Below are 16,397 nucleotides of genomic sequence, written 5' to 3'. Positions count from 1 at the left end.
GAGAGGGACATAAGAGGTGATTCTTCCCTACTGTGCTGCCCTTGTGAGACCCAACTTGGAGCACTGGGTTCACCTCTGGAATCCTCAGCACAGGATACACATGGACCTGAAGGAGTGGGTCCAGAAAAGGGCTGCAAAAATTATCAGAGGGATGGAAGACCCGCCCTGAGGAGACGTGCTGAGACAGTTGGGGTTTTCAGTCTGGAGAGGAGAAGGCTCTGGGAAGATCTTATTGCAGCCATCCAGTACCTAAAGGGGCCTTACGAGAAAGACGGGCACAGGTTTTCCAGCAGGGCCTGTTGCAATAGGACAATGGGCAATGGTTTTAAATTAAAAGAGGGTGGACTTAGACTAGATGCAAAGAAATTTTTTACAATGAGGGTGGTGAGGCAGTGGCACAGGTTGCCCAGAGAAGCTGTGGCTGCCCCATCCCTGCAAGACGGAGGGGGCCCTAAGCAACCTGGTCTAGTGGAAGGAGTCCTTGCCCATGGCAGGAGGGTTGGATTAGATGATCTTTGAAGGTCCCTTCCAACCCAAAGTATTCTATAATTCTATGATTCTATGTCTTACATCAAGAGCATATATGGCAAAAGACCTTTTCATTTCAGCCAACCATTTGAACACTGGCACAGCATTGCTACATTCAGAGCCTTCTGAAATGTTTTAAGCATATCAAAATATACTAAAATTTAACACCAGCATACCAAAAATTCCTTCAACTATTCTTTTAAAAACTTCTGTACAAAACCAGTTTGGGGTGATTAAATAATCACCTTCCTTAACAAATGTTTTTAATAATCTTCTTACATACTAAAGGTCTAGAAAGTGAATTATCACCCTCACATTGATACTCTGCATTTTTCTAAATATTGGAACAGAACTACATCAAGCAGTGTTAAAACACACAAGTCCATACTCAAAAAACTTGCATCAATCTATGAAGATCTGGTGGTCTGGTAGATATCTCAGAGAGGAAATATGAAGTGAAACAACAGATTCTGTGGACTATCTGACACTGAACTGGTACAGAGTTCCTCTTTTTAAAGGAAGAGGTAAATGGATAGAGAAAACCTGGAAAGCTGAATTCCTTTATTATTGTGAGGGACTAAGTTGTTAGTCCTTATCTGAGAAAGATTGTTTTCTAAATTCTCTCTTCTTGGAAATTAGGTTCTTACCATTTAATCTTAAAACCTTAATGTCTACCTTGCAAAATGCAGAGGAGAAACCTGACACGGCTGTATGTGTAAGGTTACACCTATGCTTCAGCCCAGCCAGATGAATGAAATGTGAAAAACTTCTCTCTCAAACAAAAATATCTTGCCTTTTACACTCGAATTATGTAGAGAAAGATGGTCATAAAGGAATGTTATGAAAAACTACAACTATATAAATTGCAATTTAAATTACTAACCTATTATATCTAAACAGTTTTTTTAGCATGATGCTATTAGTCTGAAGCTACAGAAGCTGATCAAGGCAGTAAGATCAAAGAATTGTCTTTGCAGTCATACTGTGCTTCTCCAAATACTGGAGCAGTACATTTTACTTCAAAAGTTCATTTTGTTTTAGTCATGTAATTTGTATTAACCAAATCTGACATGTCTAAATATTCTTATCAATTTCCTTATAATTAAACTACTCAAAAATTAATAAGGCTGCTATTCGCTATGTTTAATTGAGTTCCATTTGTCTGGTCTTGCAGATCTACACCATGTTTGAGTCTATTTAGTGAATACTAAAAAAATGCATTGGAAATACAATTAAATAATGAAAATGTGCAATGTTGACATATCTCAAATAGTTAAAACCAACTAATGCTTCTCTGATCCTGCAAAATACTACTCTGTAAACGAAGTTTTTATCTGTACAATTACCCACCTACCAATACATCTCTTCTCGTTTGAAACCTCCATTTAACAATGTACCACAAAGTTCCAACTCTGTTGATCATTCACTATGGAAGATTGTTGCCACATGCCTCTATCTGGGCCTTGTAGAACCTTGGAGGCAATTTCCACCTAACATTTTAGAGCATTTACTCTCCCATAGTTTATATTGGGGCAACACAGATGTGTTTATTTTTCTAACACTGGATCTGCCTCTGAGAGTTGTGTTGTGTGCTTTACTTAAGCCACATTCATTGTTTATTATGGCTTAACTATAATAAAATAACAGCTATATTGCTGATATATAAATGGAGTTTGAGGTTATCTAGTTTTACAGCAGCTCCTGCAAGTACCTTTATATAGTTCCTGAAGTTATGCTGTGACTTCATACATTCAGTACTTTTTGGTGAACTGTAACAAATACTCTGCTTCTTATATCAGTACTCTGTCACATAGTGCAGCTGTGTGTGATTTTGTGCCACTTTGTACCAGGACAAATAATGATACAAAGTGTAAAATACATAATGATCACATACTAAGTGCTCAGAACTATTGCAGCTTTTTGCTGCTGTTCTCCTACTTCAGTCCTTTAAACATTTAGCTTTTCACTATATGAAGCAATTATTTTCCATTACTCACACTGTAATGCAGCTGCTGACTGGTATATCTGGGTTTCATTCATTTTGGAACTATTTTTAAGTACTATATCACACACCTGCAGCTTGTCAGCCACTATTGTGACAAGCTGTACAGCCTACACAATTATTCAGGATTCTAGGAAGGAATATATATAAGATTTGCTCTTTATCCATGATGGTATTATAGAACCTGCTGGAAGTGCATGTGTCTCAGTAGCATGCTTTACTTGAAAAGTTCTAGAAGCCTTTGGTGATGATACCTTAAATTTCAACGTTACTCAAAGAAATTTTAATATTCAAGATCCTTGAGTCTCAGAATTGACAGAAACTATACAGAGAATATACTGTGAGTTTAGACTTACTGGTGGAAGTAAGGAGTTCCAGGTTGCTGTACTATCATGACTACTTGTACTTATGTTAACATTGCAGGTATCTATCTGTGACGTGCTCAGCCCATGTGAGATCCCAGTATCCTGTAATTCTTCATTTTGTTGTCTCTTCATGCTGGTCAGCATCTGCAGTTCAGATGAACTCAGCATATTTGAGTTGTTGTTTCTCCAGTCATACTCCTGTGAAATAAAATGGAAAAGTCAACAATATAGACAGGATCATGGAACAGAATAGATGAATGAAACAGAGACCTTGGAGAATCTCTTGGAGAATCTTCAAGAAGCTACAATACTAAAAGAGAAACAAAATGTTTACTAGAAAAGATTGATTAACAGATTTCTGTTCAACTATGAAGATTAAGCATATTTATATGTAATTACAGGAAGGAAGAACACCACAAACACTGCAGTTTGTCTCCTGTTTTTATTGCAGTTTGAATCCAGGGTGTTTGGTGAAGTTGTTGTTCCACTGCAGTAAAAACAGGAGACAAAAGCAGGCTTTAAGAAGTTCAAAAATCCAGCAGCTACAACTGCTCAAGCATTAAATGCAAATCTTGAAATAAATCAAATCACACAGTTATCACAGTATCATCAACACCATCAACATAACACTTAGTTATTGGTCAAGCATAACATAAAATTTCTCTGGAAAGTTACACATTAGCACTAAATTTCAAAAGTTATTTTGGCAATTTGCTACTGTATAAATTTTCAAATAAACTTCACTGTCTTTTTGTTTTTCTTTATATCCATTGGTTGAATTGTTAATGTAACTGTAATTATCATATCAAATTTGATCTACAGGTCAAAAGCTGAAAACACATACTAACCATTTTTCAGTTCGTACTTAAGCCTCAGGTAAAACCTTATGATAAGATAGTTTAAGGTCACTCAACCTGCTGTGGCATCAACTTTGTTTAAAATACTCCTTTTTAAAGAAAAATTTTCCGTTTTTTAAAAGGGTCCACATAGATTGCTGTTTCACAAAGTAACAGGTCTGATACTTGAGGTACATAGTTTTGGTTCTGAATGAAACTACAAAGCATTTCTGCTTGAAAAGTGAATCCAAGCAGTGACCAGGACTTCAGATCAATGGAATATTGGCCAGTGGCCTGTGAGACACTATAATAGGACCCCAAAGAGGGACAGTGTTTTGATTCTAGTGGAGAGAATGGAGCTTTTAGACCAGGAGTGTACATGTTCCTGGCAGAAGGGATGATCCCACATTCTGTTTTGCTGTGAGAAGGCACTGGGTAACTGAAGGCCTCAAGAACACATCCAGGTCAGCGGTACCAGTGATACAAACACTGCTGGCTTTTCCTGCTATTAATGCAGTGTGTATATGTTTTAGTGTGTCTTCTAGGGGTACAAAAGTCACTGTAGCACCAGAAGACATACAAAAGTATTACACACTGGAATTTTGATTACAACCTCCTGATCTTTCTTCCTATGTATATAACATACAAGGTGCAGACAAGAGACGACAGAAGATAGAAGGTATAAGAAGATGGCAGAAGCAGTTTGCACAGCTGCCACCCCTTTTTTACCTCTGGCCTTTGAGGTCCAAGCTTCATTCCTTACTAGTGTTATTAGTTCTACCATTTTCAATCCTAAAATAATACAAGGTATTTACTCTAGACCCTTTCTGAATGTCTGTGACTCGCTCAGTTACTATTAGTCATTTGTTCACTTTGTTACCCTTGGGAGCCCACTTTGCTCTGATGTATCACTATTCTACCCGATCTACAGCTGCTTTTTTATTGATCTTACTGAAGATGCTGATTTCCTGTTAATTTTTCTATATATAGACCTTCTGCAGTTATTTGATTATTATAAGAGAAGCTTTGGCTTACCTTTCTTATCTCATATAACCAGCAATTGGCATGTAGTCATTAATCTGACAGCACGAACTGGAGGTCTGCAGCATAAAAGCCCTAACCATTAAAAGAACTTTATTCTCATTCTCTTTTTAATAAAAGCAAAACATTGCCCAAACCTGCTTGTCCTCTGCTTTACATCTATGAAGAAAAGTGCATAGATTTTTGGAATTTTTTACAGCATAATTCTAAACATGCTGATGTTTTTACCCTGCAGCTTATTTCCAATTGTCATTCTGCTTTCTTTTCTTGTAATGGTCTCACTCTGGAAATACCACATTCAGGAAGGAGAAGAGATGTCATGACAGCTTTCTGTGTTAAGCATCCCATTCAATAAACTCCTAATAAAGCAGAAAGAGTTTGGTCTACTTATTCTTCAGATTCAGATTACTACTACCAAAAAGCCTCTTTACGAATTTTACTTTGTCTTAGTTGATTTTCAAAGAGAGAATTTGAAAACTGAATTTGAAATTAAGTTCACTTTGTAATTTAGAAGAAACTTTTGATGTAAGAAGTAATTTTGCAATACTCATAAATTTGTCTAAAATTAATATTTCATTTAGTAATTAAAAGCTTATCTCGTCTATTTGCATATCCTTCCCTTACAATAAAGTATTTTTATTAAGCACTTAAAACTTTTCCTAGATTGACAAAACCTGTTGTTTAAAGGATTTTTTTCACATATAATGACATTTGCATTCTTCTAGGTTCAAATGATTTGTTCAGAATTGTCTGAATGTAGTTATACGTGTGGAAAACTTTAATTACCAGCTATCTACATGCCCGCAATATTACCCAGAGGGCTATACTTCTTTCTTAATTAAAAATATTTGAACTTAATAATAGAGAACTCTATTAAAACATGAATAAAACATTGCAAGCAACCAGGTCCTTAAAGTGTATTAAGCAGCTGGCAAATCGATTGCAGGAAGAGTTGGTTAAGCATTTTTTTTTCTTTACTAGTCCTCTGTACAAGCACAAAAAGGAGTGTCAAAGAACTCCAAGGAAGGGCTTCTGGATGGGAAAATTTTAATACTTGATCAAATCAAGTATGAGAGCTAAATCTGCCAGATACTTTAATCTTATATTTTGTAGCAACAAAATGAGGTCTGTAGCTTTTGAGTTTCTATACATTGATAATAGGATTTGTTCTTGAAAAAAAAATACTTAAAAGCAACAAATTATAAGTGCAATATATTTACAGCTATAAGTGCAGTATGTTAATAACCCCACAGTCTAAATTAACAATCAACTATTAAAATCCACCTAGATAGTGTATATTTAGCTAAATTCTATAGGATAAAGTTATTGACCGCACTAACTTTTAGAAAAATAATCAATGTATCATTTCATTTGTTATGGACAAATATATTTCAGTTATTATTAGTAACAAAAATAGTTGAATTTAAAGTGGAACAATTTTCCAAAACTGGAAAAAATCAGGAAACAAGAGAGGAATATATTTAATCATGAAACCATAAATAGTTACTGGAAAACAGAAAAATTAAATTCCTATAAATTATACTAGAAGGGAAAGGGAATGCAAAATACAAAAAAAGTTTGTTATACACTTACAGACAGATACTTGGATATGAACCCATCTAAGAAACAGAGGAACAGATTATCAGTATCAACTGGGGGTTTCCTATCACTAAAAATTACCGAAACATTATCTTACTTCTTTCTTAATACAAAAGAACTCATGCATTGCATTCTTCCACATTTTCTACATCACTAGTGGCAATTCTAATGTCTTTTCCAGATCATAAATAGACAGAACATATGCTGCTATTCAGAAGAATTTCTCTGCTTTTTTATTTTTTTTTTCCATTTTATAGTCCTTAAAATCATCAGCCACTGATATTTTTCATTACCATAAAGTCTCAGCACTGTTTCTGATTTTCACTTGTACTATTGTATTTCATTCCCCTTGCTTCCCCCTAATCCACTTCCTTCCCAAAGGAAACCAGTCTCCACAACTCTCATGGAAGAGCATGTTCTGTTTTTATCAGAAAACCCCAAGGCCTTTACCAATCTGATAAGCTTCTTGCAGAATACAGGAAGAGATTTCCAGAATCCCCAGTCTGAGAGACATCTCATAGGATTGTGAGACACATAAACCCCAGTCCCTGCACCAGGACTAAAATAGATTCATTTCACAAAAAGCACTGAAGAATCAGTGGCATGTTGTGCATTTCCCCATCACACAGAAAACACAAAGAAAAGCTGAACAAATGCTTTTCTAGACACTATTCTTTAATCTGGTGCCCAATTTGGTATGCTCCTCCTACCCCAATGCCCAGATTTCCATACCCACTGCAGGGTTGTCCATCCTCAGCAGCCAGAGCAGCCCAAAGCAGGCAAGGTAGAACCATTCAGCATGATGACCCTGCCCCAGCAGCCACATCCCTGCCCCATGGAAGTTGTCACTCCTGCTTCCCCCTTCACAGAGGCTGTCAAATCAGGTAACTAAAATTAACTGTATTGACAGGTCACAGAATTGTTACAGACTAAAATTCCCACAGCAGAATGACAGCACCCTCCCCTGCTGGGAATAGTGACTGCAGTATCCTACAGCAGATGAGACAAACTACAAGGACAGAAAACAATAATGATGGAAGATATCCATGCCCTTCATGCAAACGAGGCATATGTCATGTTCCAAGACATTACTGTAGGTAATTTTTTTCCAAAGAATGCATAACTGCTTCACAGAGCCCCCAAAAAAGAGAAGCATCTATTCTCTTGGTCTCCAGAGGCATGCAATACCTGGTTCAAGATATTACAATACAAACCCCACTCTTACAATAATGATCATGCAGTAGTTTGATTCAACATTGCTGCATAAAAATGTCAAAAAAAAAATAATCATAGAACAGTAATCCTGGGAATAAAGACCATAAAACTCCTTGACCTGTAGAAGAGACAGCTACAAGGGAATATGATATACAGCCATCAAGTAGGAAATGGCACAGGTAAGAATATTAATTAAAAAAAAGATTATTCATTGTTTCTTACAACAAACAGAAGAATAAGAAAGCAGAAGTAAGGAGACAATGCATTCAAATAAATAAATGAAGATATGTATTTTTTCCTACAAATAACAGTTAAACTCTGAAATTCACTGTCACGAGGCAAAGGCCATACAGATACAAAAAGCAACTACAACAAATCTGTAGAAAAAATTCCACCACCAGTTATTCACCTCAAAGACAACATCTTTCACTGAAGAAATTGCTAAATTAAGCACTGCTGGCAGGAAGCCTGCAGGGCATGCTGGTGAGATACCACTGGATGTTCTCTGTCCTTGCACTGTTACTCTCCCCAGTCACTAAAACTGACTGCTGGACAGAAGATGTTGGCTATGGGAGTCTTTGGTCTCTTATCCACTGACATGACAAAAAAAAGCCTGTGGAAGAAGCTTGGCACGTTCCACTGGCAGATACTCAATAACAAATCTAATCCACTCATAACATATTTAGAGAAGAGGTCACATGTCAGAAGACACGGATCTGCAATGACTCTAAGCCCAAAAGAATTCTATCAAAAGCCATGGCACATACTGGCTCATTTGTGTTTTACAGAATACACTTGATTCTTGCGCTCCAGTTCCCAGTTCAAAGCACAGCATTATAAACTGAAGACACAGGAATTAGCTATTAGAAAATATTTAAAACATAATTGTCTTCTTTTCTTCCACAAAGAAAAAACTAGGAATAAACAACACCTTGGTGAATGTAGCAATTCCTTTAGCAGCTTGGTAATTCAGCTTGTGGCACAGCTTTGCTGCTGGCTCTCAATCACATAATTTATTATTGCTCAAGGCTGTCGCAGAGAGACTATGAAGTGCCCAGATTAACGCTCTTTCTATGGTCATTCGTTAATATATCAATTCAAAATCTGTCTATTTTCCTTAGCAATTGTTCAGGCCCAAACTATTTTTTAACTTCCATATTTCCAAAATGTGACTTGCTCAATGACAACTCTTTTTATCTATAAACCACTGTGATTTGTTTTATTTGGACTATTATTCTGTGTGCTACAAAAACCTACAAAATCAACTTTCAACAGATAGAGTTCAGTAAATGCTGTTATGATGAAACCAGAATATGTCTGGATGAAAGATGTACTATTAATTACTTAATGCAAATGAGTATATCTAATATAGCTTCTCTATACGATCTAGTAATTTAATTTTAAAGTAAAAATCACTTACACAAGTCTGTGCTGTCAGACATGAATTTTCTTTTGAGATTTTCTTGAGAGACATTTTACTGATGGATCTTTCTAATTGATCAGAAACTCCTTCATATCTTTCAGTTTTTTCAGATCCACTTCTAATTGCTTTAAAGAATTTAGATTTACTTTGAGTTGGAGAAAGAGAAAAGATAGGCTTCAAGCTTTGAGAGCTAATAGAATCTGTTTTTCTCACAGTGGAACTCTGTGGGTTTGGTAAGATGGTCTCATCGAGGTTATGTTTGCTGTGTTCCTTATTCTTCCAGTATTCAGTTTTCCACAACATCTTTTTTAATGAGATCTCTTTAAAAACTGCTGAATCAGATGTTCCTTGTCTACAGTGGCTGATCTCAAGGTTCCCAGTGCCCTGGATGAGTCCATTGTTGTCATCCTAAATTTAGGAAACAAAGCAAGGGCAGTTGGCTCCCTCTCATCATCACACAATTCAGTTTTACATAACCTTAAAAGATTTCAAAAATCTCTCTTTAATCTCTGCTTTCTAATTCTAATTTTGCAAGGATTCTGAAAAACAGATGCTTTTCCTGGAAACTACACTGACAATACCATAAACATATTCTTACATCTCAAATAAATTACTATTTTCAAAATGTTGCCCCAAATTTAGATTGCTGGTAATCTCCCAAACCTGTGTCTTACCTGATAATTATAATTTCAATAAAATTAATTAAAACTGTAAACCAAAACTAAGCAAAGAGTCCTCAACAATGATGTCTTTCCATTGAATTATTAATATTCCACATTTTCACATTGCATCTTCAACTTAAATGTAGAAGGAATAACTCCTGCTGAGATCACTTTGCTCACCTCTGGTAATCATATGGTACAGAATATCATATTCATTACCATTTGAATATAGTTTAAGAATTTTAGAGGTTAATCTGTTAACCTTATATTCGTGCTTCTAACAATGTCTCTGCAAATCATCTCATGAATCAAGTGTACGAAGTTCACTCATACCCCATCTCAACAACAAACAGCAGGACTGAACAGATGGGACGAAAAATAACAGGGAAGCACATCTAGTGTTTGCCTCAATGTTCCTACTCTCAAGGAAGAAAGGATGAGAGAGGCCTCATCTTCGTCTCACGACGCTGCTCCTCTGCCATATGCTACCACACAGGATGTGAGGCAGTATATATTACAGGATTCAGCAAGACACTGAAATGTCATCTGCTGTGTTGCCTCTCACAGCCACGTGCAGTCCTACTGCACAGGAAAGTGATGCAAGTTTGTTACTGACTTCAGTGAGTCCAGGATTGCACAGAATGAAAAGTACATTCAAGAAGATAATAACTCAATTTTATTAATATAGATATTTTGGAAGTTTATATTTAATTCCCTCAGTTATTTCCTTGAATTAGGAATCTGTTCTTCCCTCTTTTTCATGGATTTTTATTTTCCATGTTATCTTAAAGTCTGTGCTATAAAACCCACATAAAGTTAGGTTAACTCAGGCTGAAAGATTAGTAAAGCAAACACTGTATTTTTTCCCCCATATTAGAGACAAATGAGTAACTTTGATTTATCTGAAGCTTAAAACCCTCACACCTTTCCATGTCTCTTTAGGCATACCTATTTAGGTTCTAGAATAATTTGTTAAATACTAAACCATGAAATGGTGCCAGAAACATCTCTAAAGTTTGCTTGATTAACTACAGTGCAGCATATGTAAACTGAAGATGAGAAGGTTTTTCCTGAGGAATGAGCACTTCCACTGGTGTATTGTATACCTTGAAAGGACATGCAGATGGGCAGTTCTGGATACATAAAACTGGTTTCTCTTGCTGGGTTGTAATTTTAAGATGATCATTCTAATGACTCCGAAGGGCCCCCTACTAGGAGCAGATGGGATATAGTTTCTTGATACACTCAATAGTGAGGTATCAGTGAAGTTATCTATTGCCTTTGTAAGGGTACATTATCATATTTAATCTTATTTCGTTATTCTTTGAAATATTTTATTTGTTCATTGAAGGTTTCACTGAAGCACTGGTCTGTTACACTTAAAACAGCATTTTTGACAGCGCTATGTGGTATGTGGTCACACCTGCCACAGATGCATAACTCTTGCCATCACTGAGTTCTTGGTTTTGCTCTGGGGTTGGCACAATCCATAAATGCTGCCATGACAAGCTTAATCATACAAAGTCACTGAGAGAAATCTGAGCTGAAAGCATGGACATTTATGTAATTACAAAATAAGTCACTTGATGGTGAATGGTTCCAACAGAAGAAGAAATTTTTATCCTTTACTGATTCTTTGACTCTGATAATTAAAAAACAGCATTGAACTATTTCAGTGACTAATTATTAACACTAAAGGGAATTTATACATACTTGCTGTTTTCAGTTCGTAAAAATTTCTTCCCCAAAAGCCAAAAGTTACATAAACTGTCTAATTCTAGCCCAGTTATTGTGTGTATCTTACGGATCTCAGTACATGCAACACAGAGAGAGTCAATGTCCACTTAACTGAAGGAAACAGTGACATAAACTGAAGGAAAACTTTTGGCCTTTTAATCAGTCTGACACATTTAAACTAAGAAGGTATGCAAAGTCTTCTTATTTGTTTTAATTAAAAAAAAAGGAATAGTTTTGCTTATATTTTCCAGGAGAAAAGCAATTTATGCTCACATCCAATTATTTAGATTGTAGGTCGAGATATCTATTTTATTTGTTGTAATTCAAGAGCATGTACATATCCATGTGCGTCGTACACAAACATAGTTTATTCAAATTTCTAGTAATCATGATTACTAGAAGCAATAATAGTGTAAGTTTAACATATATTTAAAAAAACCCCAACACTACAGGATTCAGCATAACTTGGTAGAAAAGTATTTTTTCATATAAGTGAAGTAAACTGAGAAACATGTCATGGTTGGGCTAAGAATTGTGGTAATTTTGCAAAGATACCTTAAACTGTGCTAAACCAGATAGAATTAAGTTAGCTATCATGGCTCTTCCAAGATCCTCTTTCCTGTATTTCCTAGGCTTGAAATAAAACTGTTTTCCATTTCACCTCAGTACTGCAAAGTAGAGCACTCTGAATACGAAATGTATCCAAACTATCAATATAAAGCTGACTTCAAGAAGCAACACAAAATGTATCTATAGAAGGAAGAGGATGAATATGGGCAAAATATGACTGCTAAGTAATTTGTTGGTTCAGTGGCTTCTTTCACATAAAAGAAAGGCTTAACTATGAATTACTAATGTAGTAGACTCAGAAAAACAAACTCTTGATAATTTGTTAGCACGCCTAAATTTGTTTAATGTAATTCTAGTTCTGTAAGCCTAATGCATCTTCAGCTGCAGTGCTGATATTATTTAATGCAGTTCACATCCAAAGACAATTAATGAAACAAGAGCTGTTCCCTACCACATCTCTGGTACATAATCAAAGAAAAACTTAGTTTATGTCATACCTAAATTTTTTAAAGGAAGACGGGGTCCTCTATCACTCTCTTGCATCAACCCTCTAGAATGGCCAATAATGTGCCCCAATGTTCTTCTTTTGCTGTAAAAGCAGGAGTACTTGGCTACTGCTTTCTCTTTGTGTGCTTGGCATGGGATCTGTATAGATCTATATAAACATATAAAAAAATGTTTCTTTTCTTTTTATTAATTTTATTGCTGAAAGATTCCCACATTGCAACAGAATTAAAGTTGGTGATGCTGACACAGCTCAGACAGGATATAAAGTAGAAATACCAATAATCAACTGGCATTCAAAAGCTGAAATTTCTTAATTCAATTTCAACAATGTCAGTGAGCAAAAATAGTCTCCACTTACAGTTTTAAAATGCACAATGAAGTCTTATTTACTGCACTCATAAGCACCTATAATGGACTTGCATCTCACCCAAATCTATGATGCAATCTATGATTTTTGAGTAATGATGCACAATTTTCACATCTCTCTGCTAGCACAGGGGCTGACAGAGAGTTGGGTTTCTTTTGTTCACTTTTTACACGTGGTATACCTGCAGTTTCACTCCTGTATCCAGTTAGACACAGCAACCTGACAAAGACAAATCTACCTGTAGGTATATGGGGAAAAGATGATTTATCCTCTGTCTAGCTTGAAGACCGAATCTCATCCTAAGAGTTTTAGGATGAAGACTGCTTTATCAAGAATTACAGGTACAAAGTGGCCTACCTCTTTACTGCTGTCAGTTCCTTGGAAGTTATCTTGTGTTTTCTCATGTACTCTGTTACTGTCTGGCTCCAAATCCAAAGGGAAAACATAATGTTCTGGTGACATATTTGGAGACTTCCCGTGAGGAGCTGATCGAGGTCTTGATGAAAATGTGAAAATCTCTTTATTATTCACTTGCTGATCACCTGTTTCACTGCTGTGATGTTCAACAGAGGCATTCTGGGGTGAGTTTAAATTATGGTAGGCTGAATCTTCAGTAGCTATGAACTGCTTACTCCTATCCAACCGAATATTCTCAGTGAAACTTCCTGGAAACTCCCATTCATCTGAAATACACAATGTTTATTTCAATGCCAAATATGTAAATTGTGTGACACCTTGATCATGCTTATTTTCTGGGGAAGTTGGACAGCAAAGTAAGTTCTTCTAGTACAGAAACATTTTGCTTATCAGATTTATACAGCTGGAAGAGTGACGAGGATGCAATAAAAAAGATCAGGCTGCCTTCAAAGTGCAGCAAGGTTAATCCAAACATTTTAGATCACAGATCAAAAAGTACACAGGCTTTGGTACATGACATGTAGGCCTGCAATTTGCAAACCTGAAACTATTTAGCTGCCAAGATTTGAGACCTGGAACTGAACTTTATTCTAGGAAAGTATAATTGTATTAAATTTGCTCATTGATCATTTTCTATAGGCATTTTTTTTGTGGCTGACATTTAAAAAATAAACACACATTGGTGGAAAGTTCATAACATTACAATCTGCTGCTTCTTTATGGCTGAAATTCTACACTTTCTTTTACATCTAGAACTTATGGTTTAAATCTCAATTTCAAACTACCGCTCTGATGAAAAATAGTGTGACATAAAAAATGTATGAAGATATCTGTTTCACCAAGTTTCCCTGAATACAGTCACTACTAATCTGACAATTTTAAAACAAATAATAAAGTCCAGAAATGGATTTAAAGATTGAGTGCGCCAGTTACACATGAAAAGACCATTTTTATATTCTTATTGTTAACTTATATTTTACTGTTTGGAATGATGGTATAGAAAAAGGTGTCAATTTGATTGATTAAAACCAGTCTCAAATAGCATCTGAGAAAAGGAGAATTGCTCAAGTATACAATACTCCCTTATCTTCATTAAAGGTAGTGTGGTGTGGATTATTCACTAAATACTGAAACTTTCTGGCTCCATAAAATGAAGTTATCATCAACCATATTAAAAAAGTCACAATAAAAAAATACTAAAAATGTAATAATAAAGTAACTCTGCAATAATAAAATGCTTGCCATCACAGAAGGCAGTAGATTTACTCCGGTATTTTAGTTTTAGTTTTGTTGAAGTTACCACTTCAGGCAGATTCAGCAGCTTGGGGGGGGTGGGTGTGAAGTCTGAACCACCATAAATGAAGGCAAGAGAAAGAAAAATGAGATGCCAGAAGAAACAGCTGTCTTCTTACTGGGTGCTGTGATTTTTCCAGTTTACTGAAGACAGCTCGTAAAGCTACCAAACTCCAGTTAACATCCAGGAATCAGTGAAAAGTACTCGCCGCATTTTTCAAAACAACAACAACAAAATCTTCAAAACTTACCTGGCTAAGAAAATGTTTGTATTTTTTCCTCTCTCAGCACCCTGCAGCCTTCTGACCAGTCTGGCACCCACCATTCCACATTTCAGTGTAGATACATTTTGCTAGGTTTCAATGGCAGTGGCTTGAGTAAGACCAAGTGTGTAACATACACTTCTTTAGTATTCAGAAGGTCTTTTCCCCGTCATGAAATTAGATTTGACAAGTATCTTGCTGCCTTCACAGTTTTCAAACACCCACAGCTCAGACCACTGTAACAAGCCCTCTAAGGTGTGGTTTCACGTTTAGTGTACAACCTACTTCAGGAGAATTTGCTAATTCTTATGCACAAAGGACTGTGAATGAGTAGAGGAGTGGCTTAATTTTTATTTTGGCCTACTGACTTAATAACAACCAACTTCCCTAACTGCAGTCTCAACTGTTCTATTCTCATTCTAGAATAACTTCTAATGCTGTTTATTTGCAGACAGAGTTACAGACAAAATTTTGTAATGAATTCTGAAGCAAAAAAAAGGTGATATATCACTTGCTCTTTGAGATTTTAAGTAAATTTTAAATGAAGTTTCAAAACATGGAAAAGAAAGCTTAAGTGACAGTTTTTGTCAAGTGTTTAGAGAACAGGAGGCAATTAGAGCCTTACACTCCTGAATCTGCCTCAGACATCCAAAAACTTCTTACATATCACTTTACTCAACATAGTGAGTAATGTCTTGCCCGAATAAAAGGTATTCCAGAAATATAAAGAACTACTTTAAAAGACTTAGTATCAGGATAATATTTAACCTGAATATTCTGCCTTTTTAGTCTAAGCCTCCCCGAAAAGAACAACATTCATTTCCAGAGATGTTGAAGAAATACACTTGAGTTAGGAATAAGTTAAATGTAAATATTAGTTTGCATAGTACAGTACTTATTCTTAATGAAATATGAGGGGGAAGACAGAAAAGTCTGTAAGGCTTTAAGATGACATTTTATGGTGGTTACAGAGTTCAGCAACTTCTGTAACTTCTTGTATAGTCTACAGGGAGTTTTGGACCAAACAAAATCCCATTACCTCTCCAACAAAAACTCTACTACAATTTCTTTTTAACTCAGCATTTCCATGTCAATTGTAACAAATAATTTGGAGTACTTTCTCAGCAAAATATGCAAACTACTGTGTAATCACAACATTGCAGCAAACAACATAAATGGAAGAATGATCACCTTAACATCTAATTAGCTCTTCTACATAGTCAGACTTATGCTAAAGCTTCTAATTGCAGCCTAACATTTTAATGAAGGTTTCAGCATTGAATAAATAAGATTGGCATAAACAATGTTTACTCACTTTATTTTTTCCCCTTGGTTAAAAACAATTTACCTTGGTAAAGGTACAGCACACCTGTTACAGAAGACATGCTGATTTGAGGTTATAATAAATCTAAGAGACATTATTATAAATAGCAATGCCTAACCCCTAAGGTAATAAGAGCAATCACTTACGAAAGCTCCCCTACCCCAAACAAGTTTAAATTAATATTTACTCAAGCTAATGGCAGAACAAGTGTAGTGCTGCTCCAAGATCTCCACAGGCTATGGCTGCAC

The 16,397-nt window shown here is 35.8% G+C and overlaps 1 protein-coding gene across 1 annotated transcript in view; it reads right to left on the bottom strand.

The window, feature by feature from the left end:
• The window catches only part of CUNH3orf67 (chromosome unknown C3orf67 homolog), a 70,946-nt gene that overhangs the window by 19,781 nt on the left and 34,768 nt on the right, over positions 1-16,397 (bottom strand). Inside the window, exons 12-14 of the mRNA XM_018068747.1 lie at positions 13,210-13,535; positions 9,007-9,417; positions 2,887-3,093 (exon numbers count right to left, since the gene is read on the bottom strand). Of these exons, the coding sequence (XP_017924236.1) occupies positions 2,887-3,093; positions 9,007-9,417; positions 13,210-13,535 (944 nt within the window). The remainder of the gene's footprint in view (positions 1-2,886; positions 3,094-9,006; positions 9,418-13,209; positions 13,536-16,397) is intronic.

This window comes from Manacus vitellinus, unplaced genomic scaffold (genome assembly GCF_001715985.3).
Source record: "Manacus vitellinus isolate BGI_N305 unplaced genomic scaffold, ASM171598v3 scaffold_14_pilon, whole genome shotgun sequence".
NCBI classification, from domain to species: domain Eukaryota; kingdom Metazoa; phylum Chordata; class Aves; order Passeriformes; family Pipridae; genus Manacus; species Manacus vitellinus.
The sequence above is the reverse complement of the archived record's forward strand: the minus strand, read 5'-3'. Positions and strand labels throughout refer to the sequence as shown.